The sequence below is a fragment of the Rana temporaria genome, chromosome 4, assembly GCF_905171775.1.
Source record: "Rana temporaria chromosome 4, aRanTem1.1, whole genome shotgun sequence".
Taxonomy (NCBI): Eukaryota; Metazoa; Chordata; class Amphibia; order Anura; family Ranidae; genus Rana; species Rana temporaria.
Window position 1 is genome coordinate 468392201 of NC_053492.1, and position 26645 is coordinate 468418845.

Sequence of the window (26645 nt, forward strand, 5' to 3'; positions counted from 1 at the left end):
ATCCTAGACCAGGGCTCTACAAAATCCGGGCGCCCGGTTGCAATTGCGACAAGAAATAGTGACCTGGTGCCCGGGGAAGCTTAGGCCTGCAGAAGGCCGCAGCCTCAATTATCGCCCAGCGCGGCGGGGGAGGTGGGATCCTGTGTTTCTGTGCGCCCTCACCTCCCCCGCCGCACTGGGAGGTAATTGAGGCCACGGCTTTGCGGCCTTCTGCAGGCCTAAGCTTCCTTCTGTGATCTGGCGCCATCTTGTGGTGGCCGTTGGCATTACAAGTAAAACAGCAATCCAGCAATTCTAATGTGTTTTTCCCTGTGTTTTCACTGCCATCTCCTTCCCTCTAATTAGAGCCCCCAATCAATATATATATTTTTTATTCTAACACCCTAGAGAATAAAATGGCAATACTTTCTGTCACATCGTATTTGCGCAGCGGTCTTACAAGCGCACTTTTTTTGGGGAAAAAAATACACTTTTTTAAATAAAAAAATAAGACAACAGTAAAGTAAATTTTTTTTATATTGTGAAAGATAATGTTACGCCGAGTAAATTGATCCCCAACATGTCATGCTTCAAAATTGCGTCCGCTCGTAGAATGGCGACAAACTTTTACCCTTTAAAATCTCAATAGGCGACGTTTAAAAAATTCTACAGGTTGCATGTTTTGAGTTACAGAGGAGGTCTAGGGCTAGAATTATTGCTCTCACTCTACCAATCGCGGCGATACCTCATATGTGTGGTTTGAATACCGTTTACATATGGTGGCTCTACTCACGAATGCGTTCACTTCTGCGCGCGAGCTTGGCGGGACGGAGGCGCGTTTTCTGGCTCCTAACTTTTTTAGCTGGCTCCTAGATTCCAAGCAAATTTGTCAAACCCTGTCCTAGACAGCATAAGCAAAAGGTTTTCAATGGGAAACCATTGCAGGATATGGTAGAAATTCCTCCTCACCGGACGTTGTTGACCCTGTTTGCCGTACGGCAAGAGGAGTCAAAGCAGGCTTAGTGGTCTCCATGACCGAAAAAGAGAGAGAAAACGATCAATCCTCACATCTTCTCCTCACGACGATTTGTGGTTCCGACACAAAAACTAGAGATCCTCATAGCGTAAAACGTTCCAAACTGTTTATTGAATCTAATTGCAAGGTTACAGCTACTAGTAATATTTTAGTTAGAAATGACATCGCAAGCTTTTGATGACGTCATTTATATGACGAAACGCATCAGGTAGCACGCACTCCAACCCTGGCTTATGGGTCCTGCTGTTCTCACCATCCTTGAGGGTCAGGGAGAGGATTTTTAAAAAGTTACTAGTAGCTGCAACCTTGCAGTTAGATTAAATAAACAGTTTGGAACATTTTACGCTACGAGGATCTCTGATTTTTCTTTTCTTTCTTATCCTGCTTACTAAGAGATCTCAGTGTCGGAACCACGCATCATCCTGAAGGGGGAATGTGAGGGTGGATCATTTTCTCTCTCTTTTTCGGTCACGGAGACCACTAAGACTGCTTTGACTCCTCTTGCCGTACAGCAAACAAGGTCAACAACATCCGGTGAGTAGATTTTTATTTTCTTTCTTATCCTGCTTACCAAGAGACCTCAGTGTCGGAACCACGCATCATCGTGAAGGGGGAATGTGAGGGTGGATCATTTTCTCTCTTTTTCGGTCACAGAGACCACTAAGCCTGCTTTGACTCCTCTTGCCGTATGGCAAACAGGGTCAACAACATCCGGTGAGTATGAATTTCTACCATATCCTGCAATGGTGTCCCATTGAAAAGTTTTTGCTTATGCTGTCTAGGATATACATCAACCACTATGGTCCATTAATATTAGGATGATCCTATACACCTGAAAGAACTTTTTCACTTTGGATGTCACAACTTTGTGTTCACGGGGGAATATATTTTATTGCTTGGACTTTTTTGCATTGCTTGTTAGTTTTTTTGTATTTTAGCCCTGTGTGTCCCGGCTGTACCTGAACAGGTGAACACATCGGTGTCTGGCCTCCTCTGGGCTCTGACTGACCTCCAGGTCTACAGACTCTTCTTTAAACTGTTCACAGTCCATCCAAAAGTGGAGTAGATGGAATCCCAGCGTCCCCCTGAGGAAGTCAGCGAAACTCGCCATCCCATCCCGCTGGGAACAGAAACACATCAGACACACAAGTCACTTCACCTTCCAATCTACAATACTACTGAAAGTGGACCTCTCAGTAACATTACAAGTCTCTATTAATACATTTCTGACCGGTCACAATGTACAGCAACAGAATCTTTTTTGGGGGGAAAAGCTCCACTTTCTACCATTAAAAAGCCATCAGCAGCTTGGGCAGGAGGACACAGGACACGCCACACACACCCCACCCCAGTATACACTGGACATGTCCTGTCCTTTTCCCCTGGACTTGCCAGCAATTCCCAACTGTCAAAATGACAGCCATGATTTGCTGTGCAAATACAGAAGCTGTAGAAAAAAAAAAAAAACAGAATGTCTGACACAGTATTTAAAAACATTGTTGACAGGCGATAGAGCGATACTAAGTAACATTGTTTATAAATATTGATCAGACAGGAAATAGAGGTACAAAGTAACATTGTTTCAAAATATTTTTTTAGAAAGGTGATAGAGCGATACAAAGTAACATTGTTTATAAACATTGATCAGACAGGAGATAGAGGTAAAACGTAAAATTATTTAAAAATATTTTTTAGAAGGGTGATAGAGAGATACAAAGTAACATTGTTTATAAACATTGATCAGACAGGGGTTAAAGAGATACAAAGGAACATTGTATATAAACAATGATCAGATGGGAGATAAAGAGATACAAAGTAACATTGTTTATAAACATTGTTCAGACAAAAGATAGAGATACAAAGTAAGGCCCCTTTCACACATTACTGATTCGCCTCCGTATGCTCTGTATGCTCAGCGGGGATCGCTCTGTTGATCCCCGCTGAGCCGGCGGATTACAGGGCGGTCCCCGCACACTGTGCAGGGACCGCCCTGTCTTTTCTCCGCTCTCCCCTATGGGGGGATCGGATGAATACGGACCGTATGTCCGTGTTCATCCGATCCGCAGACGGAAGGAAAAATAGGGTTTTATTCCGTCTGCAGAATCGGATCATTGCGGAGGCGGACGAGATCGAGTGTCAGCGGATGTTTATTCGCTGACACCCGCAATCTCACCAATGTATGTCCCTTTTTCATCTGCAAACGAATGGATAAATAAGCGAGTGTGAAAAGGGCCTAACATTGTTTATAAACATTGATCAGTCAGGAGTTAAAGAGATACAAAGTAGCATTGTTTATAAACATTCATCAGACAGGAGATAGAGAGATACAATGTAACATTGTTTATAAACATTGATCAGACAGGAGACAGAGAGGTACAAAGTAAGTAATTCTGATTCTATCCACCATGCTCTTATAAGAAAATCTGTACTTACGGGTTAAAACAAAAGAAAACATAGGAGGGGTCTTTTTCGCACACTCTCTTATTTTCATTTATGAAATGTTGAGGGCGGGGGGAGTAGTATTTGGGCGTGTCTGAGAGTGTCATGTGACTAGTGTGTCTGGCAAGCCGGCAGTTCAGTAGAAGAGTGGTCATGATGGGGTGAAGACGGCTGCGAGACGTATTAATAAGTGTGGGAACTTTTTGAAGAACCCTCCTATATACCGACCCTTTAAAGCGGGAGTTCACCCTAAAAAAAAAATTTAACATTAGATTGAGGCTCATTTTGTGAGTTGAAGCGACGCAGTCCCGAATCGCAAAAAGGGGCCTGCTCCTTTACCGGCATTTTGGTCCGGGTCTTAAGTGGTTAAAGTGGAGGTTCACCCGGAAATGAAAATTTTTAACATTAGATTGAGGCTCATTTTGTCTAGGGGAATCGGGTAGTTTTTTTAAAATCGAAGCAGTACTTACCGTTTTAGAGAGCGATCTTCTCCGCCGCTTCCGGGTATGGTCTTCGGGACTGGGCGTTCCTATTTGATTGACGGTCGCATACATCGCGTCACGAGTAGCCGAAAGAAGCCGAACGTCAGTGCGGCTCTATACGGTGCCTGCGCACCGACGTTCGGCTACTTTCGGAAAATCGTGACGCGATGGATGCGACCGTTGGAAGCCTGTCGGAAGACTGTCAATCAAATAGGAACGCCCAGTCCCGCAGCTCATACCCGGAAGCGGCGGAGAAGATCGCTCTCTAAAACGGTAAGTACTGCTTCGATTTAAAAAAAACTACCCGATTCCCCTAGACAAAATGAGCCTCAATCTAATGTTAAAAATTGTCATTTCCGGGTGAACCTCCACTTTAACCACTTAAGACCCGGACCAAAATGCCGGTAAAGGAGCAGGCCCCTTTTTGCGATTCGGGACTGCGTCGCTTTAACTGACAATTGCGCAGTCGTGCGATGTGGCTCCCAAACAAAATTAGCGTTCTTTTTTTCGTACAAATAAGGTTTTCTTTTGGTGGTATTTGATCACCTCTGCGGTTTTTATTTTTTGTGCTATAAACAAAAATAGAGCGACAATTTTGAAAAAAATTCTATATTTTTTACTTTTTGCTATAATAAATATCCCCCAAAAAATATATAAAAAAAATGATTTCCTCAGTTTAGGCCGATACGTATTCTTCTACCTATTTTTGGTCAAAAAAATCACAATAAGCGTTTAATCGATTGGTTTGTGCAAAATTTATAGCGTTTACAAAATAGGGGATAGTTTTATTGCATTTTTATTATTTCTTTTTTTTTTACTACTATTGGTGGCGATCAGCGATTTTTTTTCGTGACTGCGACATTATGGCGGACACTTCGGACAATTTTGACACATTTTTGGGACCAATGTCATTTTCACAGCAAAAAATGCATTTAAAATGCATTGTTTATTGTGAAAATGACAGTTGCAGTTTTGGAGTTAACCACAGGGGGCGCTGAAGGAGTTATGTTTCACCTAGTGTGTGTTTACAACTGTAGGGGGGTGTGGCTGTAGGAGTGACGTCATCAATTGTGTCTCCCTATAAAGGGGATCACTCGATCGATGACGCTGCCACAGTGAAGAACGGGGAAGCCGTGTTTACATGCGGCTCTCACCGTTCTTCAGTTCCGGGGACCGATCGCCGGAACCCCAGCAGCGATTGGGTCCCGGAGCTTCGGACCGGGTCGCGGCTGGGTAGATGTACAGGACGTGCCGGTACGTCCATCTGCCCAGCCGTGCCATTCTGTGGGCGTATATCTACAGGCAACGGTCCTTAAGTGGTTAATAAGAGTCCATATTTGGTTCATATTATAAATATATAGTTAGGAATGTGAGGAATAAAATGACGATGGGCCCAGGGCTGTCTTAATGAGAGGGCACACCTGGGCACTGCCCAGGGGCCCCAACTGCATAGGGGGCCCCTGCACTTTCCCCAAAGCAGCTGGTCTTTGAGCCCACGCTGCCCCGAAATTGGGGGCCCCATGATGTTGCTGAGAGCGATGATTACACAGGGGAGGCAGGCGGCCTCCTACCTACTTGATGTCTGTTTACCTGCACTGTCATCATTGTAGGGGCCCCAGAGCATTACTTTGCCCAGGGGCCCATGATGTTATTAAGACAACCCTGGATGGGCCCCTCTCATTAAGCTGTGATGACACTGAAGTGGTCTGTCATGGATTATCTATTACATGATATATTATGACATCGGAGGTTACTATATCAGGCTCATGTGTCACTGCAGCAAAGCCCCTGAGGTCCACGCGGTGGGCGGGACTTTTCCGTGACATGAACTGGGTCAGAGAACTATGTGATGGTCGGCTGGGTACCGAGTCCACCATCAGTGTCATGTGACAGCGCCCCCCCCCCCCGAGGAATCGCGCGGACTGACGCACTCACAGAGTTCAGAGACGCCTCCTTCAGCTGCTGCAGGGAGGACAGAGGGAGATTGTTCTGCTGCAGGAAGTTCTCTTCCTCCTCGGAGATGGTGTAAACGTCTTCTCCGTCCATCCAGTCCACATCCCGTTTGCTCCCGGCCCACGCCGATCCCCCGTGCTCTGCTTGCGTCCTGTACAATGGAGATCGGTGTCATTGTTATCAGTTTATAAAGTCCAGAATAGGTTATCAGAGGGGCGCTCAAAATACTGATACAGTGGAACCTCAATTTACGAGTGACGCGAGTAACGAGCATTTTAAAACTTTTTTTTTTTTTTTCCTATTCTGACTCGGCTTTCAAGTGTTGTCTCGAGCAGAATTCTAGCTAATGAGGGCTGCAGTACTGCATTTGGCCTGAGGTGCGGGGGGCGCCAGAGCCAATCAGAGCTGTTCAGAAATGCTCGGAAATACTCAGTTCTCGGGTGTTTCAGAGGGTTTCCGAGGTCAACCGAGCTGTCCCCGGGCCTTTCCGAGTGTTCCCAAGGCTCTTCGCCTCTGGCCACATGCGGTATTCCATGACATTGAAGTCAATGCGGAACGAATTATCTTCGTTTCCATTGACTTCTATGGGGAAACTCGCTTTGCTATGCGAGTGGTTTGGATTACGAGCGTTCTCCTGGAACGGATTATGCTCGTAATCCGAGGTTCCGCTGTAATTGGTGTCGCCATATTGCGGGATGACAAACCAATATCTATGACGGGGCTCAAAATTTCATGTCCTGAGCTGCATGCCAGGCCCTGCTAAGAGAATGATAGGGGGGGGGCGGGGCCTCCGTTCAACCCCATCTACTGCCAGCGCCGCCCCCCTTCCCTCCACGCTCACCCTCAGCTTATTTCCACTCGCCAATTGTGAGCAGGCAAATGGAAATTTTGAGGGCTGATCTAAGTAGCCCTGGCGAGGCTTCTGTTGTCAGGAAAGGTCACCCTAACTGGGCTACCCAGACTCAGAATCCAAAAAACATAAAGATAACATGAAGGGTGCCAAACCATAAAAAGAGTCAGATGACATTAATTACTCAAATTATCCAACGCGTTTCGTCAGGGCTCAAATACAGTGCTGGCTGGTGGTAATTTTTTTTGGGGGGGGGGCGGCAACAGTACCCCCCCATCGGTCCGTAGGCGGGCGGTACTGGTGCACTTACCCGATCCATGCGGTGCTTCTCCCGGGTTCTCGGCTCTCCTGTTCTCCTGCTCTCCACAGGCGACGGCTCTGGCTTCCGTTTTCCTCCCTTCCGAATTTCTGATGGAAAAAGTCGGATGGAAATTCCGATAAATTCCGTCGGAGTTTCGATAGAGAACATGTTCTATTTTACTCCGTCGGAATTCCGATGTGATTTTGGTCGGACAAAGGTGCGACCGCGTGTACGGGGCTTTAGTCTGTAGGGTTCAATATTGAGTTGGCCCACCCTTTGCAGCTATAACAGCTTCAACTGTGAGGTCAGGCACTGATGTTGGATGAGAAGGCCTGGCTCGCAGTCTCCGCTCTAATTCATCCCAACGGTGTTCTATCGGGTTGAGGTCAGGACTCTGTGCAGGCCAGTCAAGTTCCTCCACCCCAAACTCGCTCATCTATGTCTTTATGGACCTTGCTTTGTGCACTGGTGCGCAGTCACGTTGGAACAGGAAGGGACCGTCCCCCAAACCAGTGTTTCTCAACTCCAGTCCTCAAGGCGCACCAACAGGTCTTGTTTTCAGGCTTTCCATTATTTTGCACAGGTGATTTTATCAGTTTCACTGCCTTAGTAATTACCACAGCAGTTTCATCTGAGGGAAATCCTGAAAACATGACCTGTTGGTGCGCCCTGAGGACTGGAGTTGAGAAACACTGCCCCAAACTGATCTCACAAAGTTGGGAGCATGAAATTGTCCAAAAATATCTTGGTATGCTGATGCCTTAAAGGGGTTGTAAAGTCAGAAGGTTTTTTATCTTAATGTATTCTATGCATTAACATAAAAAGCCTTCTATGTGCAGCAGCCCCCCTAATACTTACCTGAGTCCCCTCTCTATCCAGCGATGTCCAAAAATGCCTCTGCCAATCCGAGACTTTCTCTCCTGATTGGCTGAGTGCCCTGCGCCCCAAGCCCAACCCTTTCCAAGCCAATTAAAGCCTCAGGCTCCAATCATGTGACTTGAAAAAAAACAAAAAATCATAGAAACCTATGAGTCCGGTGCCCCACAAGCACCCCTGCATGCAAACTAGGGGGGCTGCCACAAATGCTAGGAGGGTTTTTAAAGTGATTTCTCAGCAAAATAAAGCATGGAGATACGGATGGATGGAGGGATGTACTTTCAAGATAAAAAAATAAGGAAATTGTGTTTTTGATTTGTGGCGCTCGGAATCCATTATTCCTGCAGATTGCTCTTGTGGGGTTTTCTACCCTGTATCCTCCCCCCCATCCCTGCACCTGGTATCCATCCTGGGACAACACAGACGCTGTGAGAAAACTTGGTGGACAGTACCTAGAGCTGTAGGGCTCTGTCTGGCTCTGCGGGGGTGGAGACATCTGCATATCCATATCTGCAAGAACAAATTAAAGAGTGTTATTAATAAACTCTGAAGACAGGGCCCGCCCCTGAGTGACCAGCAAATGGTGACAGCTCTCCTCTCTGTACTTTTCACCTTTAACCCCAGTGATTCTTTCTGACTATGAAGGCAACAAAAAACTATAAAAGCAGAGAAAATAATTCTTGCTACCAACCAAAAAACACTGAGAGAGTCTGCACTGCACACAATGATATCAGGAGTTCCCGACATAAGCCCTGCGAAATAGACATGTGCGGTCGTCTCGTGCAATATTTACGCTGGCCGCTAGGTGGCGCTTCCATTGAGTTTGGCGTACAATATGCAAATGAGTAGATACGCCGATTCACGAATGTACGCTTGTCCGTCGCAGTAAAGATACGCCGTTTCCGTAAGAGATACGCCGTGTAAAGATAAACATGCCCCCTACGTGGCGTATCCTATGTTAAGTATGGACGTCGTTCCCGCGTCGCAATTTGAAAATTTTACGTCGTTTGCGTAACTCGTCCCTGAATGGTGCTGGACGCAATTTACGTTCACGTCGAAACCAATTGAAGTCCTTGCGACGTCATTTGGAGCAATGCACACTGGGAAATTCCACAGACGGCGCATGCGCAGTTCGTTCGGCGCGGGGACGCGCATCATTTAAATGATACACGCCCCCTACCCGCCAAATTTGAATTCCGCCGGGTGATTTACGCTATGCCGCCGCAACTTTACAGGCAAGTGCTTTGTGAATAAAGCACTTGCCTGAAAAACTTGCGGCGGCGTAACGAAAATGAGATGCGTTACGCCAGCAGAAAGATCCGCTGATCTTTCTGAATCTGGCCCTATAACTTTTGCGCAAACCAATCAATAAACGCTAATTGCGATTTTTTTTTTTTAACTAAAAATATGTAGAAGAATACGTATCGGCCTAAACTGAGGAAAAAAAATGTTTTTTTTTTATATATTTTCGGGGGATATTTATTATAGCAAAAAGGAAAAAATATTCATTTTTTTCAAAATTGTCGCTCTCTTTTTGTTTATAGCACAAAAACTAAAAACCACAGAGGTGATCAAATACCACCAAAAGAAAGCTCTATTTGTGGGGAAAAAACGACGCCAATTTTGTTTGGGAGCCACGTCGCACGACCACGCAATTGTCAGTTAAAGCGACGCAGTGCCAAATTGCAAAAAGTGGCCTGGTCTTTGACCAGCAATATGGTCCGGGGGTTAAGTGGTTAAAGACCAGGCCTATTTTTGACACCTGTTTTGCTAGAAAATTACTTAAAAACCCATATATATATATATATATATATATATATATATATATATATATATATATATATATAGTTTTTTATTATTATTTATTTCAGACACCATAGAAAATAAAATGGCGGTCGTTACAATACTTTATGTCACACCGTATTTGCGCAGCGCTCTTACAAATGTATTTTTTTGGGGGGAAAAAATAAGAACACAGTAAAGTTTGCCCAATTTTTTTCTGTATTATAAAAGATGATGTTACGCCGAGTAAATCGATACCCAACATGTCACGCTTAAAAATTGCGCCCGCTCGTGGAATGGCGACAAACTTTGGCACTTAAAAAATCTCCATGGGCGACGTTTAAAAATGTCTACAGGTTTTGAATTACAGAGGAGGTCATGTGCTAGAATTATTGCACCGTTTTCATATGTAGGCCCGACTTATGTATGCGTGCGCTTCAGCGCGCGAGCGACGAGGGACGTGGGCGCTTTAAGAAAAAGAAAAATCCTGTTTGTTTGACTTTTTTTTTTTACACTGGGGTAGATTCAGGTAGCAATTACGCCTGCATATCCATAGATACGCAGCGTAATTGCTAAGTAGCGCCGGCGTATCGACTTTCTGTATTCAGAAAGCTCGATACGCCGACTGTAGCCTAAGATATGACTGGCATAAGGCTCTTATGCCTGCATATCTTAGGCTGCATTCTGACGCTGGCCGATAGGTGGCGTTCCCGTAGTGGTCAGCGTAGAGTATGCAAATTGCATACTCACGCCGATTCACAAACGTACGCGCGCCCGGCGTTCGAGTTTTACGTCGTTTGCGTACGGCGCTTCCGTCGTAAGGCTGCTCCTGCTATTAGGAGGCGCAGCCAATGCTAAGTATGGACGTCGTTCCCGCGTCGCGTTTTTCGAAATTTGCGTCGTTTGCGTAAGTGGATCGTGAATGGCGCTGGACGCCATTTACGTTCCCGTCGAAGCAAATGACGTCCTTGCGACGTCATTTACCGCAATGCACGTCGGGAAAGTTTTTCCGACGGAGCATGCGCACTACGTTCGGCGTGGGAACGCGCCTAATTTAAATGATCCACGCCCCCTACGGGATCATTTAAATTACGCGCGCTTACGCCGGCCACTTTTACGAAATGCCCCCGCAAATTACAGAGCAAATGCTTCGTGAATGAAGCGTAGCGCAAGTAATTTACGGAGGCGTAGCGTAAAAAACGTAGTAGTGCGCGCCCCTACCTGAATCTACCCCAGAGTTCTTTTAAAAAGAAATTGGATCGCTTTTATTCCTATTACATGGAACGTAAACATCCCTTGTAATAGAAAAAAAGTCAGCAACAGGATATTTTTCGGCAAAGCGGTTAAATGCAACCCGGTGTGCAAAGCAGCCAAAGGCTCCACTGTTTGGACTCCCCGGATTGGCAACAGCCCAGCCTGAGAAAGCCGCAAGAAGGGGAAGGTGTTACTGTGTTAATTCAGCTGTGCCTGTAATCTGAGCTCCATCAACAACAGGATGTTTTCAGCAAAGCAGTTAAATTTAGCCCGGTGTGTGTTGAGGGCTCCCCTGTCTGGACTCCACTGTTTTCTCACTAACTGAAAATCTGCAAGGCTCAGCCTGAGAAAGCAGACAGAAGAGGAAGAGGTCACAGACTCAGCTGTGTGTGTAATCTGAGCTTACCAGCTCTGTCAGCAAAGAGATATTTTTCAGCAAAGCAGCTAAAATTAGCCCGGTGTGCAACACAGCTGAGGAGGACGCCACTGTTTTCCTACTAACCAAAAATCTGCAAAGCACAGACTGAGAAAGCAATAAAAAGAAGGGGAAGGTGTCGCAGACTCAGCTGTGCGTGTAATCTGAGCTCTGTCAACAACAGGATGTTGTCAGCAAAGCAGTTAAATTTAGCCAGGTCGAGGGCTCCACTGTTTTCCAACTGATACTCTGCAAGGTCCAGCCTGAGAAAGCAGCGATAGTGCCCTCTGTGGAAGCATGAAGGCGGGAAACTAGGGTTGTCCCGATACTGATACTAGTATCAGTACTGATACTGAGCAAATGCTCCGATGCTTCACCCGATACCTGGACAGTCAGGGTGATCAGTGCAGTGGGAGAGTTACAAGCACCGATCATCTGTATAGATTTCAAAGTCTGACAGCCGGTCCGTTTCCCCGCTTCTCTCAAAGCCACCCCCCCCCCCCGCGGCTTCCAACTGCTTTAGTGAAAATCAGTGGTGATCGGTGCTTGTACTCCCCTCTGTACTGCTGTCCCCTCTCTTCTCCCCCTCTGTGCTGCTGTCCCCCTCTCTTTTCCCCCTCTGTGCTGCTGTCCCCCTCTCTTCCCCCCCTCCGTGCTGCTGTCCCCCTCTCTTCCCCCCCTCCGTGCTGCTGTCCCCCTCTCTTCTGCTCCGTGTCCCCCTCCGTACTGCTGTCCCCTCTCTTTTCCCCCTCTGTGCTGCTGTCCCCCTCTCTTCTCCCCCTCCGTACTGCTGTCCCCCTCTCTTTTCCCCCTCTGTGCTGCTGTCCCCCTCTCTTCTCCCCCTCCGTGCTGCTGTCCCCCTCTCTTCTCCCCCTCCGTGCTGCTGTCCCCCTCTCTTCTCCCCCTCCGTGCTGCTGTCCCCCTCTCTTCTCCCCCTCTGTGCTGCTGTCCACCTCTCTTCTCCCCCTCCGTGCTGATGTCCCCCTCTGTTCTCCCCCTCCGTGCTGCTGTCCCCCTCTCTTCTCCCCCTCTGTGCTGCTGTCCACCTCTCTTCTCCCCCTCCGTGCTGATGTCCCCCTCTGTTCTCCCCCTCCGTGCTGCTGTCCCCCTCTCTTCTCCCCCTCCGTGCTGCTGTCCCCCTCTCTTCTCCCCCTCCATGCTGCTGTCCCCCTCTCTTCTCCCCCTCCGTGCTGCTGTCCCCCTCTCTTCTCCCCCTCCGTGCTGCTGTCCCCCTCTCTTCTCCCCCTCCGTTCTGCTGTCCCCCTCTCTTCTCCCCCTCCGTGCTGCTGTCCCCCTCTCTTCTCCCCCCTCCGTGCTGCTGTCCCCCTCTCTTCTGCTCCGTGTCCCCCTCCGTACTGCTGTCCCCCTCTCTTTTCCCCCTCTGTGCTGCTGTCCCCCTCTCTTCTCCCCCTCCGTGCTGCTGTCCCCCTCTCTTCTACCCCTCCGTGCTGCTGTCCCTCTCTTCTCCCCCTCCGTGCTGCTATCCACCTCTCTTCTCCCCCTCTGTGCTGCTGTCCCCCTCTCTTCTGCTCCGTGTCCCCCTCCATACTGCTGTCCCCCTCTCTTCTCCCCCTCTGTGCTGCTGTCCCCCTCTCTTCTCCCCCTCTGTGCTGCTGTCCCCCTCTCTTCTCCCCCTCCGTGCTGCTGTCCCACTCTCTTCTCCCCCTCCGTGCTGCTGTCCCCCTCTCTTCTGCTCCGTGTCCCCCTCCATACTGATGTCCCCCTCTCTTCTGCTCCGTGTCCCCCTCCATACTGCTGTCCCCCTCTCTTTTCCCCCCTCTGTGCTGCTGTCCCCCTCTCTTCTCCCCCTCCGTGCTGCTGTCCCTCTCTCTTTTCCCCCTCTGTGCTGCTGTCCCCTTCTCTTCTCCCCCTCCGTGCTGCTGTCCCCCTCTCTTCTCCCCCTCCGTGCTGCTGTCCCCCTCTCTTCTCCCCCTCCGTGCTGCTGTCCCCCTCTCTTCTCCCCCTCCGTGCTGCTGTCCCCCTCTCTTCTCCCCCTCTGTGCTGCTGTCCACCTCTCTTCTCACCCTCTGTGCTGCTGTCCCCCTCTCTTCTCCCCCTCCGTGCTGCTGTACCCCTCTCTTCTCCCCCTCTGTGCTGCTGTCCACCTCTCTTCTCCCCCTCTGTGCTGCTGTCCCCCTCTCTTCTCCCCCTCCGTGCTGCTGTCCCCCTCTCTTCTACCCCTCCGTGCTGCTGTCCCTCTCTTCTCCCCCTCCGTGCTGCTATCCACCTCTCTTCTCCCCCTCTGTGCTGCTGTCCCCCTCTCTTCTGCTCCGTGTCCCCCTCCGTACTGCTGTCCCCCTCTCTTCTCCCCCTCTGTGCTGCTGTCCCCCTCTCTTCTCCCCCTCTGTGCTGCTGTCCCCCTCTCTTCTCCCCCTCCGTGCTGCTGTCCCCCTCTCTTCTCCCCCTCCGTGCTGCTGTCCCACTCTCTTCTCCCCCTCCGTGCTGCTGTCCCCCTCTCTTGTGCTCCGTGTCCCCCTCCGTACTGCTGTCCCCCTCTCTTTTCCCCCCTCTGTGCTGCTGTCCCCCTCTCTTCTCCCCCTCCATGCTGCTGTCCCCCTCTCTTCTCCCCCTCCGTGCTGCTGTCCCCCTCTCTTCTCCCCCTCCGTGCTGATGTCCCCCTCTGTTCTCCCCCTCCGTGCTGCTGTCCCCCTCTCTTCTCCCCCTCCGTGCTGCTGTCCCCCTCTCTTCTCCCCCTCCGTGCTGCTGTCCCCCTCTCTTCTCCCCCTCCGTGCTGCTGTCCCCCTCTGTTCTCCCCCTCCGTGCTGATGTCCCCCTCTGTTCTCCCCCTCCGTGCTGCTGTCCCCCTCTCTTCTCCCCCTCCGTGCTGCTGTCCCCCTCTCTTCTCCCCCTCCGTGCTGCTGTCCCCCTCTCTTCTACCCCTCCGTGCTGCTGTCCCTCTCTTCTCCCCCTCCGTGCTGCTATCCACCTCTCTTCTCCCCCTCTGTGCTGCTGTCCCCCTCTCTTCTGCTCCGTGTCCCACTCCGTACTGCTGTCCCCCTCTCTTCTCCCCCTCTGTGCTGCTGTCCCCCTCTCTTCTCCCCCTCCGTGCTGCTGTCCCCCTCTCTTCTCCCCCTCCGTGCTGCTGTCCCCCTCTCTTCTCCCCCTCCGTGCTGCTGTCCCCCCCGATCTGTCAGGATGGAGAGTGGAGGTAGGAGCCGGTAAATCCAGCTCCTCACTTTTCTAAATGTACAGAGTAAGTGATCACTGACTCTCTCCATTCACATAAGAGCCGGTTCACACAGGGGCGACTCGTCAGGCGACTCAGCCGCCTGACAAGTCGCGCTCCGCTCTATTCAATAGAACCGTTCTAATAGGAGCGACTCAAGTCGCTCCAACTTAGAAAAGGGTTCCTGTACGACTTTGGGGGCGACTCTGGGCACCTTGAGATCGCATTGCCGAGGCGCCCCCAAAGTCGTGCCGCCCCAGTGTGAACCGGCTCTAACTGAATCTTTGTAAACTGTGTTTACAATGTTTCAGTTTAAGAATGGAGAGGAGCCGCTGTCTTCTCTCCATTCATTTTCAGTGCAGCTGAGCTGCTGAGAAAGGGACTTAGTCCCTTTCCCTGTCTCAAAGGGGAGATGTCAGAGGTCTGTTAAGACCCCCGATATCTCACCAAAGCCCCCCCAACAGGGTTGATAAAAAAAAAGTGCGTCAGCGCTGAAAGCTGAACATTGGTCTGGAGAGGGGGGTTTAAGTGCCCAGTAAGGAAGAGGTTAAAGTGCTGTATGTCGTAATGCACTCAATAGATGGGCCCTAAATATAGAAATATAAAAAATCGGACAAAATGTCTGGATATCTCACCACCGATCCTGCTGAGAAGGAAGGACGTATAAATCTCGCTCTCTGCCATTGGCTGGTCTGACGGTTGGTACAGCCTAATGATGGCGTCTCCATATTGCTCCACCAGGGACACGTTATATGGATCCGACTCATATCCTGTACAATAGAGAGAGAGAGAGATACAATGTTTCCTTTCTGTATACCTAGGAAGTGTATATACCAGTGATGGTGAACCTTGGCACCCCAGATGTTTTGGAACTACATTTCCCATGATGATCAACTATACTGCAGTGTAGTTGAGCATCATGGGAAATGTAGTTCCAAAACATCTGTGGTGCCAAGGTTCGCCATCACTGGTATATACTGTACACATATATCATAGAATGTAGAATTACAGTGCTCTGAAAAAGTATTCATACCCCTTGAAATTTCCCACATCTTGTCATGTTACAACCAAAAACCTAAATGTATTTTATTGGGATTTTATGTGATGGACCAACACAGTGTGTCACATAATTGTGAAGTGAAAAGAAAATGATAAATGGTTTTCAACATTTTTTTTTACAAATATTTATCCCTGACCTGTCTGGTGTGTTCCTTGGACTTCATGATGCTGTTTGTTCACTAAGGTTCTCTAACAAACCTCTGAGGGCTTCACAGAACAGCTGTATTTATACTGAGATTAAATGACACACAGGTGGACTCTATTTACTAATCAGGTGACTTCTGAAGACAATTGGTTTTACTAGATTTTAGTTAGGGGGTATCAGAGTAAAGGGGGCTGATTACAAATGCACCCCCCACACTTTTCACAGATTTATTTGTAAAAACATTTTGAAAACCATTTATCATTTTCCTTCCACTTCACAGTTATGTTCCACTTTGTGTTGGTCTATTACAGGGATAGGCGGGGCCGCCATTAGGGGGGTACAGGCAGTACACTTGTAAGGGGCCCGGAGGTCCCCAGGGCCCCGGATGGCAACCCCCCCATTTTTTTATAATTTGTTATATATATATATATATATATATATATATATATATATATATATATATATATATATATATATATATATATATTTATTAAAGGGCCCAGAGGTCCCCAGGGCTCCAGATGGCAACCCCCCCTTTTTTTTAATAAAAATATTTATTTATTTATTTATTTTTTAATATATATATATATATATATAATTTTTTTTATTAAAGGGCCCAGAGGTCCCCAGGGCCCGGATGGCAACCCCACTTTTTTTTTTAAAATAAAATAGTTTTTATTTTTTTTAATATATATATATATATATATATATATATATATATATTATTTTTATTAAAGAGCCCAGAGGTCCCCAGGGCCCCGGATGTCAACCCCCCCTTTTTTTTATAATTTTTTTAATATATTTATATATATATATATTTTTATTTTTTATTAAAGGGCCCAGAGGTCCCCAGGGCTCCGGATGGCAAACCCCCTTTTTTTTTATACAGTTTTTTTTATTTTTTTTAATATATATATATTTTTTTTTTATTAAAGGGCCCAAAGGTCCCCAGGGCTCTGGATGGCAACCCCCCCTTTTTTTTAATAAAAATATTTTTTTTTATTATTTTTTTATTTTTATTAAAGGGCCCAGAGCTCTGGATGGCAACCCCCCCTTTTTTTTTATAAAAATATATTTTTTAATATATATATATATATATATATATATATATTTATTTTTATTTTTATTAAAGGGCCCAGAGGTCCCCAGCGCTCCGGATGGCAACCCCCCCTTTTTTTTAATAAAAATATTTATTTATTTATTTATTTTTTAATATATAAATATATATATATATATATATATATATATATATATATATATATATATATATATATATATATATATATATATATATATATATATATATATATATATATATATATATATATATATATATATATATTATATATAATTTTTTTTATTAAAGGGCCCAGAGGTCCCCAGGGCCCGGATGGCAACCCCACTTTTTTTTTAAAATAAAATAGTTTTTATTTTTTTATATATATATATATATATATATATATATATATATATATATATATATATATATATATATATATATATATATATATTATTTTTATTAAAGAGCCCAGAGGTCCCCAGGGCCCCGGATGTCAACCCCCCCTTTTTTTTATAATTTTTTTAATATATTTATATATATATATTTTTTTATTTTTTATTAAAGGGCCCAAAGGTCCCCAGGGCTCTGGATGGCAACCCCCCCTTTTTTTTTATAAAAATATTTTTTTTTATTATTTTTTTATTATTTTTATTAAAGGGCCCAGAGCTCTGGATGGCAACCCCCCCTTTTTTTAAAAAAAATGTTTTTTTTATATTTTTTTTATTATTTTTATTAAAGGGCCTAGAGGTCCCCAGGGACCCGGATGGCTACCCCCCTTTTTTTTATAATTTATATATATATATATATATATATATTGTAAGGGGCAATCCCCCCTTTTTTTTTGTTCGGCAGCACCCAAAGCCCCCCCCCCATCTCAATTCGCTGCCCCCCACTTCTCAATTTTCTCAATTAGCGGCGGCACCCCCGGTTGTGTAAGGGGCCCCATAATTCCTGATGGCTGCCCTGGGGGATAGGCAATTAGCGGACCTGTTGCAAAAATACAAGTCCCATCATGCCTTTGCCTTTGGGTGTCATGCTTGTGGCTGTCAGAGTCTTGCTATGCCTCATGGGACTTGTAGTTCTGCAACAGCTGGAGGTCCGCTAATTGCTTATCCCTTAAAATTCCAGGACAGGGAACCTCTACCCGATTGTAGAAAGTGACACTTGTACGGAATAACTATCCAATCATCAATGAGAATGTTCTCTATCACTGCAGGAGGAGTTTGGCGTCACCTGAAGCGGCGGGGCAGCTGTGGACACGGGTAGGGTTGGGAGGCGGGGGCTCCAATGGTTTGTCCGGTAGGGTGCCGGGGGCGCTGAGCAGCTGAGGAGCCGCTGAAGAGCGGCCGGAGGACAGGGCGGCGCTGGCGGTCTGGCGGCTGTAGCCTCGGATGCCGTAACGGCTGACTGGCTGAGGGTCTTCCAGGGGGCGGAGCAGCAGTTTCACCAGTTTATACTCCAGATAGAGAGGAGACCTGGCAGAGTAACAGAAGAGGTCAGTCACAGTCTATGGGGGATGGTCAATAGGATCAATAACCAAGAAAGACAATTTATTTTAGAAAACAATATTGTTGGTGGGAAGATCTATTGTTTCTAGGGGGGTCTTATGTTACTGGGAGGGATCTATTGTTGAGGGAGGGGCTATTGATGCTGGCTGATCTATTGCTGTTGGGGGAGGGGGTATTGCTGGTGGTAAGATCTATTGTTTCTGGGGGGTCTTATGTTACTGGGAGGTATCTACTGTTGAGGGAGGGGCTATTGATGCTGGCTGCTGGGGGATCTATTACTCTGGGGGTAGGGGAGATTGTTGGTGAGAAGATCTATTGTTTCTGGGGGGTCTTATGTTACTGGGAGGTATCTACTGTTGAGGGAGGGGCTATTGAGGCTGGCTGCTGCGGGATCTATTGCTGTTGGGGGAGGGGGGGGTATTGCTGGTGGAAAGATCTATTGTTTCTGGGGGGGGCCAGGACTGGAGATGCAAGATCTACTGTTGAGGGAGGGACCTATTGACTCTGGCTGCTGGGAGATCTATTGCTGTTAGGGGAGATTGTTGGTGGGAAGATCTATTCTTTCTGGGGGTCTTATGTTACTGGGAGGTATCTACTGTTGAGGAAGGGGCTATTGATGCTGGCTGATCTATTGCTGTTGGGGGAGGGGGGCATTGCTGGTGGTAAGATCTATTGTTTCTGGGGGGTCTTATGTTACTGGGAGGTATCTACTGTTGAGGGAGGGGCTATTGATGCTGGCTGCTGGGGGATCTGTTGCTGTGGGGGTAGGGGAGATTGTTGGTGAGAAGATGTATTGTTTCTGGGGGGGGGGGGGGGGGGGGGGGGGTTATGTTACTGGGAGGGATCTACTGTTGAGGGAGGGGCTATTGATGCTGGCTGCTGGGGGATCTATTACTCTGGGGGTAGGGGAGATTGTTGGTGAGAAGATCTATTGTTTCTGGGGGGTCTTATGTTACTGGGAGGTATCTACTGTTGAGGGAGGGGCTATTGAGGCTGGCTGCTGCGGGATCTATTGCTGTTGGGGGAGGGGGGGTATTGCTGGTGGAAAGATCTATTGTTTCTGGGGGGGGGGGGGCCAGGACTGGAGATGCAAGATCTACTGTTGAGGGAGGGACCTATTGACTCTGGCTGCTGGGAGATCTATTGCTGTTAGGGGAGATTGTTGGTGGGAAGATCTATTCTTTCTGGGGGTCTTATGTTACTGGAAGGGATCTATTGTTGAGGAAGGGGCTATTGATGCTGGCTGATCTATTGCTGTTGGGGGAGGGGGGCATTGCTGGTGGTAAGATCTATTGTTTCTGGGGGGTCTTATGTTACTGGGAGGTATCTACTGTTGAGGGAGGGGCTATTGATGCTGGCTGCTGGGGGATCTGTTGCTGTGGGGGTAGGGGAGATTGTTGGTGAGAAGATCTATTGTTTCTGGGGGGGGGGGTTATGTTACTGGGAGGGATCTACTGTTGAGGGAGGGGCTATTGATGCTGGCTGCTGGGAGATCTATTGCTGTTTGGGGGGAGATTGTTGGTGGGAAGATCTATTGTTTCTGGGGGTCTTATGTTACTGGGAGGGATCTACTGTTGAGGAAGGGGCTATTGATGCTGGCCGCTGGGAGATCTATTGCTGTTGGGGGAGGGGGGGTATTGCTGGTGGTAAGGTCTATTGTTTCTGGGGGGTCTTATGTTACTGGGAGGGATCTACTGTTGAGGGAGGGGCTATTGATGCTGGCTTCTGGGGGGATCTATTGCTGTTGGGGGAGGGGGGATATTTCTGGTGGGAAGATCTTTTGTTTCTAGGGGGGTCTTATGTTACTGGGAGGGATCTATTGTTGAGGAAGGGGCTATTGACTATTGCTGTTAGGGGGGGGGGTCATATTGTTGATGGGTAGATCTATTGTTTTCCTGGGGGTCTTATGTTACTGGGAGGGGTCTACTGTTGAGGGAGTGGCTTTTGATGCTGGCAGATCTATTGTTGCTGGCAGGGGGTCTATTGTTGCCGGAGTGGATCTGTTGTTACTCCAGGGTATTTGGTTGCTCAGGGTCTATTGTTGCAGTGGGGGGTGTAGTGTTGCTGAGGGCGTCTATTGTTGCTGGAGTGAATCTATTGTTACGGGGGGGGGTGAAATTTCGTTGTTCGGGGTCTATTGTTGCAGGGATGGGGTCTATTGTTGCAGGGGGAATCTATTGTTGCTGATGGGGATCTGTTGTTGCTGGGGGTGGGGGGGGGGGGAATTGTTGCTGGCTGCAGGGGATCTGTTTCACTCCTTTCCACAAAATGATACTTGGTTCTGTATTCTCTAAAAGGGGCGGTACTGAAAGGTGGGTAGGGGGTGGAACCAAGGAACGATGCTCGGGGGTGGGTAGGGGGTGGAGACAAGGAATGATGCTCGGGGGTGGGTAGGGGGCAGAGACAAGGAACGATGCTCGGGGGGTGGGTAGGGGGTGGAGACAAGGAACGATGCTTGGGGGTGGGTAGGGGGCGGAGACAAGGAATAATGCTCGGGGGGTGGGTAGGGGGTGGAGACAAGGAACGATGCTCGGGGGTGGGTAGGGGGCAGAGACAAGGAACGATGCTCGGGGGTGGGTAGGGGGCAGAGACAAGGAACGATGCTCGGGGGGTGGAGACAAGGAACGATGCTCGGGGGTGGGTAGGGGGCAGAGACAAGGAACGATGCTCGGGGGTGGGTAGGGGGTGGAGACAAGGAACGATGCTCGGAGGTGGGTAGGGGGTGGAACCAAGGAACAATGCTCAGGGGTGGGTAGGGGGCGGAGACAAGGAACGATGCTCGGGGGTGGAACCAAGGAACGATGCTCGGGGGTGGGTAGGGGTGGAGACAAGGAATGATGCTCGGGGTGGGTAGGGGGTGGAACCAAAGAACAATGCTCAGGGGTGGGTAGGGGCGGAGACAAGGAACGATGCTCGGGGGTGGGTAGGGGGCAGAGACAAGGAACGATGCTCGGGGGTGGGTAGGGGGTGGAGACAAGGAACGATGCTCGGAGGTGGGTAGGGGGTGGAACCAAGGAACAATGCTCAGGGGTGGGTAGGGGGCGGAGACAAGGAACGATGCTCGGGGGTGGAACCAAGGAACGATGCTCGGGGGTGGGTAGGGGTGGAGACAAGGAATGATGCTCGGGGGTGGGTAGGGGCGGAGACAAGGAACGATGCTTGGAGGTGGGTAGGGGGCGGAGACAAGGAACGATGCTTGGTGGTGGGTAGGGGGCAGAGACAAGGAACGATGCTCGGGGGTGGGTAGGGGGTGGAGACAAGGAACGATGCTCGGAGGTGGGTAGGGGGTGGAACCAAGGAACAATGCTCAGGGGTGGGTAGGGGGCGGAGACAAGGAACGATGCTCGGGGGTGGAACCAAGGAACGATGCTCGGGGGTGGGTAGGGGTGGAGACAAGGAATGATGCTCGGGGGTGGGTAGGGGCGGAGACAAGGAACGATGCTTGGAGGTGGGTAGGGGGCGGAGACAAGGAACGATGCTTGGTGGTGGGTAGGGGGCGGAAACAAGGAACGATGCTCGGAGGTGGGTAGAGGGTGGAGACAAGAGGTGATTCGGAAAGGGGGAGTACCTGCACCTATTCTCTGAGAAAAGAAGCCCTGGTTATCAACTATTTTCTGTGCTGGTCAAACATTATTCGTTGATTTAAAACAGAAATTACTGCCTTATGGCCACTAGAGGGAGCACGAGACATGAATGTATTGGGGATTATGTATGAGACATGGAGCTTCCTGTGATTGGTTCTCACACTTACTTTCTGAACAGTGAGAGTCTCTCTTGTCTCAGCCATATGACGGTGCACTCCCTCTGCACATCGCTGGCCCCGTACTCCCGCCGCCTCTTCTCCTCAGGGGCCCCATCCAGCTCCTCAACGCTCCCTGTCAGCCGGTCATAGTACAACCTCACCGGGAAAGCCTGGAGGACACAAATTATACTGCATGTAGAATTCTGGGCGGCCAGTCTTGTGAAATTTACACACCCCACTCCATTCTAATTCAGCCAGTCTTGTGATTCACACATACCCCCCCCCCCCCCACTGTGATTCTGTGCAGCCTGTCTTGTGATTTACAAACACGCCACCCCGCTGTAAATCTGTGCGGCCAGTCTTGTGATTCACACACCCCACTCCATTCTAATTCAGCCTGTCTTGTGATTCACACCTCCCCCCCCCCCCACTGTGATTCTGTGCAGCCTGTCTTGTGATTCACACATACCCCCCCCCCCCCCCACTGTGATTCTGTGCAGCCTGTCTTGTGATTCAGACATACCCCCCCCCCCCACTGTGATTCTGTGCAGCCTGTCTTGTGATTCACACATACCCCCCCCCCCCCACTGTGATTCTGTGCAGCCTGTCTTGTGATTCACACATACCCCCCCCCCACTGTGATTCTGTGCAGCCTGTCTTGTGATTCACACATACCCCCCCCCCACCACTGTGATTCTGTGCGGCCAGTCTTGTGATTCCCACCACCGTCCCGCCTCTCCTCCTTGTGAAATCAGAGAATCTTTGTATCCATTGAAACAATGCAAAGCGTTTTCTGACTGAGTGACCTCCTGTGTTCACAGCCAATCAGGGCACAGAACCTGGAAGCTCAGAGAGATCACTGGAGTAACGTGATAGTGGTGTAATATCTTTGTAGTAGCAGTATAGTAGTGGTGTGGTGGCATTTTAGTAGCGATGTGTTAGCTTCGTAGTAGTGATGTAGTAACAATGTAGTAGTTGTGTAGTAGCAATGTAGTAGCAGTATAGTAGTGGTTTAGTAGCTTTGTAGTAGTGGTGTAGTAGATTTGTAGTAGTGGTGTAGTAGCAGTATAGTAGCAGTAAAGTAGTGGTGTAGTAGCTTTGTAGTAGCGTGTAGTAGCTTTTGCAGTAGTGTGTAGTAGCACTGTAGTAGTGGTGTAGTAGCGATGTAGTAGTGTGTAGTAGCACTGTAGTAGTGGTGTAGTAGCTATGTAGTAGCAATAGAGGGATTAATGCCCGGTGGCCGGTCTCAGTTCTCCGGCTGGGAATATTTCCCATCCCGGTTATATAATGTTACGGAGTCCTGTGTGGCGGAGGGTCGGCTCTCCCGGTTTTAAGGTGCAGTGTGTAGACATTATGGGGTGTGGCGGGGGAGGGTGACACTGTTTCTGGTCGGATACTTTGTTGCTATGGTTGGTTATGAGTATTGTACGGAGATCACTTAGGATTTCACAAGCGGCAGTGAAGTGTGTAATATTAGATGCATCCTTTAGTCCTCAGGACTACGTCTGCCCAGAGATCCGTCATTTAGGTCGGGGTCACGTGTGTGCGGCGGTGCGGCTGCGGGGTCACGTGTGTGCGGTGGTGCGGCTGTGGGGTCACGTGTGTGCGGTGGTGCGGCTGCGGGGTCATGTGTGTGCGGTGGTGCGGCTGCGGGGTCACGTGTGTGCGGTGGTGCGGCTGCGGGGTCACGTGTGTGCGGTGGTGCGGCTGCGGGGTCACGTGTGTGCGGTGGTGCGGCTGCGGGGTCACGTGTGTGCGGTGGTGCGGCTGCGGGGTCACGTGTGTGCGGTGGTGCGGCTGCGGGGTCACGTGTGTGCGGTGGTGCGGCTGCGGGGTCATGTGTGTGCGGTGGTGCGGCTGCGGGGTCACGTGTGTGCGGTGGTGCGGCTGCGGGGTCACGTGTGTGCGGTGGTGCGGCTGTGGGTTCACATGTGTGCGGTGGTGCGGCTGCGGGGTCACGTGTGTGCGGTGGTGCGGCTGCGGGGTCACGTGTGTGCGGTGGTGCGGCTGTGGGTTCACGTGTGTGCGGTGGTGCGGCTGTGGGTTCACGTGTGTGCGGTGGTGCGGCTGCGGGGTCACGTGTGTGCGGTGGTGCGGCTGCGGGGTCACGTGTGTGCGGTTGTGCGGCTGCGGGGTCACGTGTGTGCGGTGGTGCGGCTGCGGGGTCACGTGTGTGCGGTTGTGCGGCTGCGGGGTCACGTGTGTGCGGTGGTGCGGCTGCGGGGTCACGTGTGTGCGGTTGTGCGGCTGCGGGGTCACGTGTGTGTGGTGGTGCGGCTGCGGGGTCACGTGTGTGCGGTGGTGCGGCTGCGGGGTCACGTGTGTGCAGTGGTGCGGCTGCGGGGTCACGTGTGTGCGGTGGTGCAGCTGCGGGGTCACGTGTGTGCGGTGGTGCGGCTGCGGGGTCACGTGTGTGCGGTGGTGCGGCTGTGGGTTCACGTGTGTGCGGTGGTGCGGCTGCGGGGTCACGTGTGTGCGGTGGTGCGGCTGTGGGTTCACGTGTGTGCGGTGGTGCGGCTGTGGGTTCACGTGTGTGCGGTGGTGCGGCTGCGGGGTCACGTGTGTGCGGTGGTGCGGCTGCAAGGTCACGTGTGTGCGGTGGTGCGGCTGCGGGGTCACGTGTGTGCGGTGGTGCGGTCGCGGGGGTCATGCCCGGGGTCTGGTGTGTGTCCGTTCACCGGGTTCAGGTCCGAAATTTTTTGCCTGAACCCGACCCAAACACACACAGAACCCTTTTGCAATCCAGACCCCGGTTAAAATATATGGGATGAGTACTCTTTAGACATGTGCACTGCCGAAAAATGTGTTTGTTTTCGTTTCATTCGTTTTTTTTGGCGTTTTCCGGGAATTCTGAAATTCTGAAAATCGAAAATTCAGAAATTTTTGGAATTCTAAAACTAGAAATAGGGAAATTCGGAAATTCAAAATATGGAAATTCGGAAGTCAAAAATATGGATATTAGAAAATTCTAAATTCCAAATTTTCAGATTTTCGAATTTTCAAATTTTCGAATTTCTGTATTTCCAAACTTTCAAAATCTTCAAATTTCCGAAATTCCGACTGTGGAAATTTCGGAAAATTGAAATTTCGGAAATCCGAAAATTTGGAAATTGTGGAATTAAGTAATTTGTCAAAATTTGTTTAAAAAACTAATTCTGAACTAAACGTATTGCACATGTTTAGTAGACATGTGCACTGCTGAAAAATGTGTAATGTCGCGTACACACGTTTTTCTTTAATGTCATTAAAAACGATGGTGTGTGGGCTTCAGAGCATTTTTCACGATCTAAAAAACGGGCAAATTTTTTTTCAAAAGAGTTTTTAGCGTTGTCGTTTTTAAGGTTGTAAAAAATGGTCGTGTGTGGGCTTTAACGACGTGAAAAATCCGCGCATGCTCAGAAGCGAGTTATGAGACGGGAGCGCTCGTTCTGGTAAAACTAGCGTTCGTAATGGAGTAAGCACATTCATCACGCTGTAACAGACTGAGAAGCGTGAATCGTCTTTTACTTTTACACGGAATCAGCCCCAAGGATGGCGCCATCCGCATGGAACTTCCCCTTTAGAGTGTCGTCGTACGTGTTGTACGTCACCGCGCTTTGCTAGAGCATTTTTTTTTTACGATCGTGTGTGGGCAAGGGCGTTTTAATGATCGGGTTTAAAAAAACGTTTTTTTCTAGACCCTTAAAAACGTAATTTTTTAGAACCCGAAAAACGGTCGTATGTTTTCGTTTCAATCGTTTTTTCACTTTTTTTGAATATTCTTGAAATATGAAAATTCGCAACTTGGAATTCGGAAATTCGAAATTTGGAAATTCGGAAATTCAGAAATTTGAAATCCGGAAATTAGAAAATCCAAATTTTTCACATTTCAGAATTTTCGAATTTCCGATTTTTGAATTTTCGAAATTTTCGAATTTCCGAAATTCCGAATTTTTAAAATGTGGAAATTCGGAAATTTCAGAAATTAACTAATTTGTCAAAATTCATTTAAAAAAGAATTCGGAACTACACAAATTGCACATGTCTAGTAGACACGTGCACTGCCGAAAAATGTGTTTGTTTTCGTTTCATTCTTTTTTTTTTTTTAATTTGTGAAATTCGAAAATTCGCAATTCCGAAATACCGAAATTAGAAAATTCAAAAATGGGAAAATCCACATTTTCAGATTTGCAAATTTCAGAATTTTTATTTTAGAAATTTTAGAAATTTTTTCATTTTCTTTTTTTTTTTCAAATATAAGTTTTATTTTTTCAATCAAGAAGGAACAGAGAAAAACAGTGAAAGTACAGCACAGTACAAAATTTGAAAATTGACATATACAGGCATATGGGTGGCACAGCTCCAATCCCCACTATGTTACGGTAAGAGACCACTAGGCCCGATGTGAGTGCCAAGCATGACTCAACCTTGAGCCCTGAAGTACCACCCGGTGGGCCTAAGTCCTGCCACCCACTGACACATCCTGTACCCGGATCCAGGCCCACACCATTAATCTAGCACTTAACATCCCTTAATGCCCTACACCTGTCATTTGTGCACATTTCAGATCAAGATAGAAGAGTATAGAAAGAACGGGAAAAGAGAGAAAGAGATTGGGG

General features: G+C 48.5%; 2 protein-coding genes across 2 annotated transcripts in view; one reads left to right on the forward strand and one right to left on the reverse strand.

The window, feature by feature from the left end:
* The window catches only part of LOC120938075, a 67393-nt gene extending 58971 nt beyond the window's left edge, over window positions 1-8422 (reverse strand). Inside the window, exons 1-3 of the mRNA XM_040351759.1 lie at window positions 8369-8422; window positions 5872-6040; window positions 1975-2135 (exon numbers count right to left, since the gene is read on the reverse strand). Coding sequence (XP_040207693.1) covers window positions 1975-2135; window positions 5872-6040; window positions 8369-8418 — 380 coding nt within the window. The 5' untranslated portion in view covers window positions 8419-8422. The remainder of the gene's footprint in view (window positions 1-1974; window positions 2136-5871; window positions 6041-8368) is intronic.
* Window positions 8423-18218: 9796 nt separating this feature from the next.
* LOC120938076 (epoxide hydrolase 1-like) overlaps window positions 18219-26645 on the forward strand; it is a 61462-nt gene continuing 53035 nt past the window's right edge. The window contains exon 1 of the mRNA XM_040351762.1: window positions 18219-18292. The gene's annotated coding sequence lies outside the window, so the exon portion shown is untranslated. The remainder of the gene's footprint in view (window positions 18293-26645) is intronic.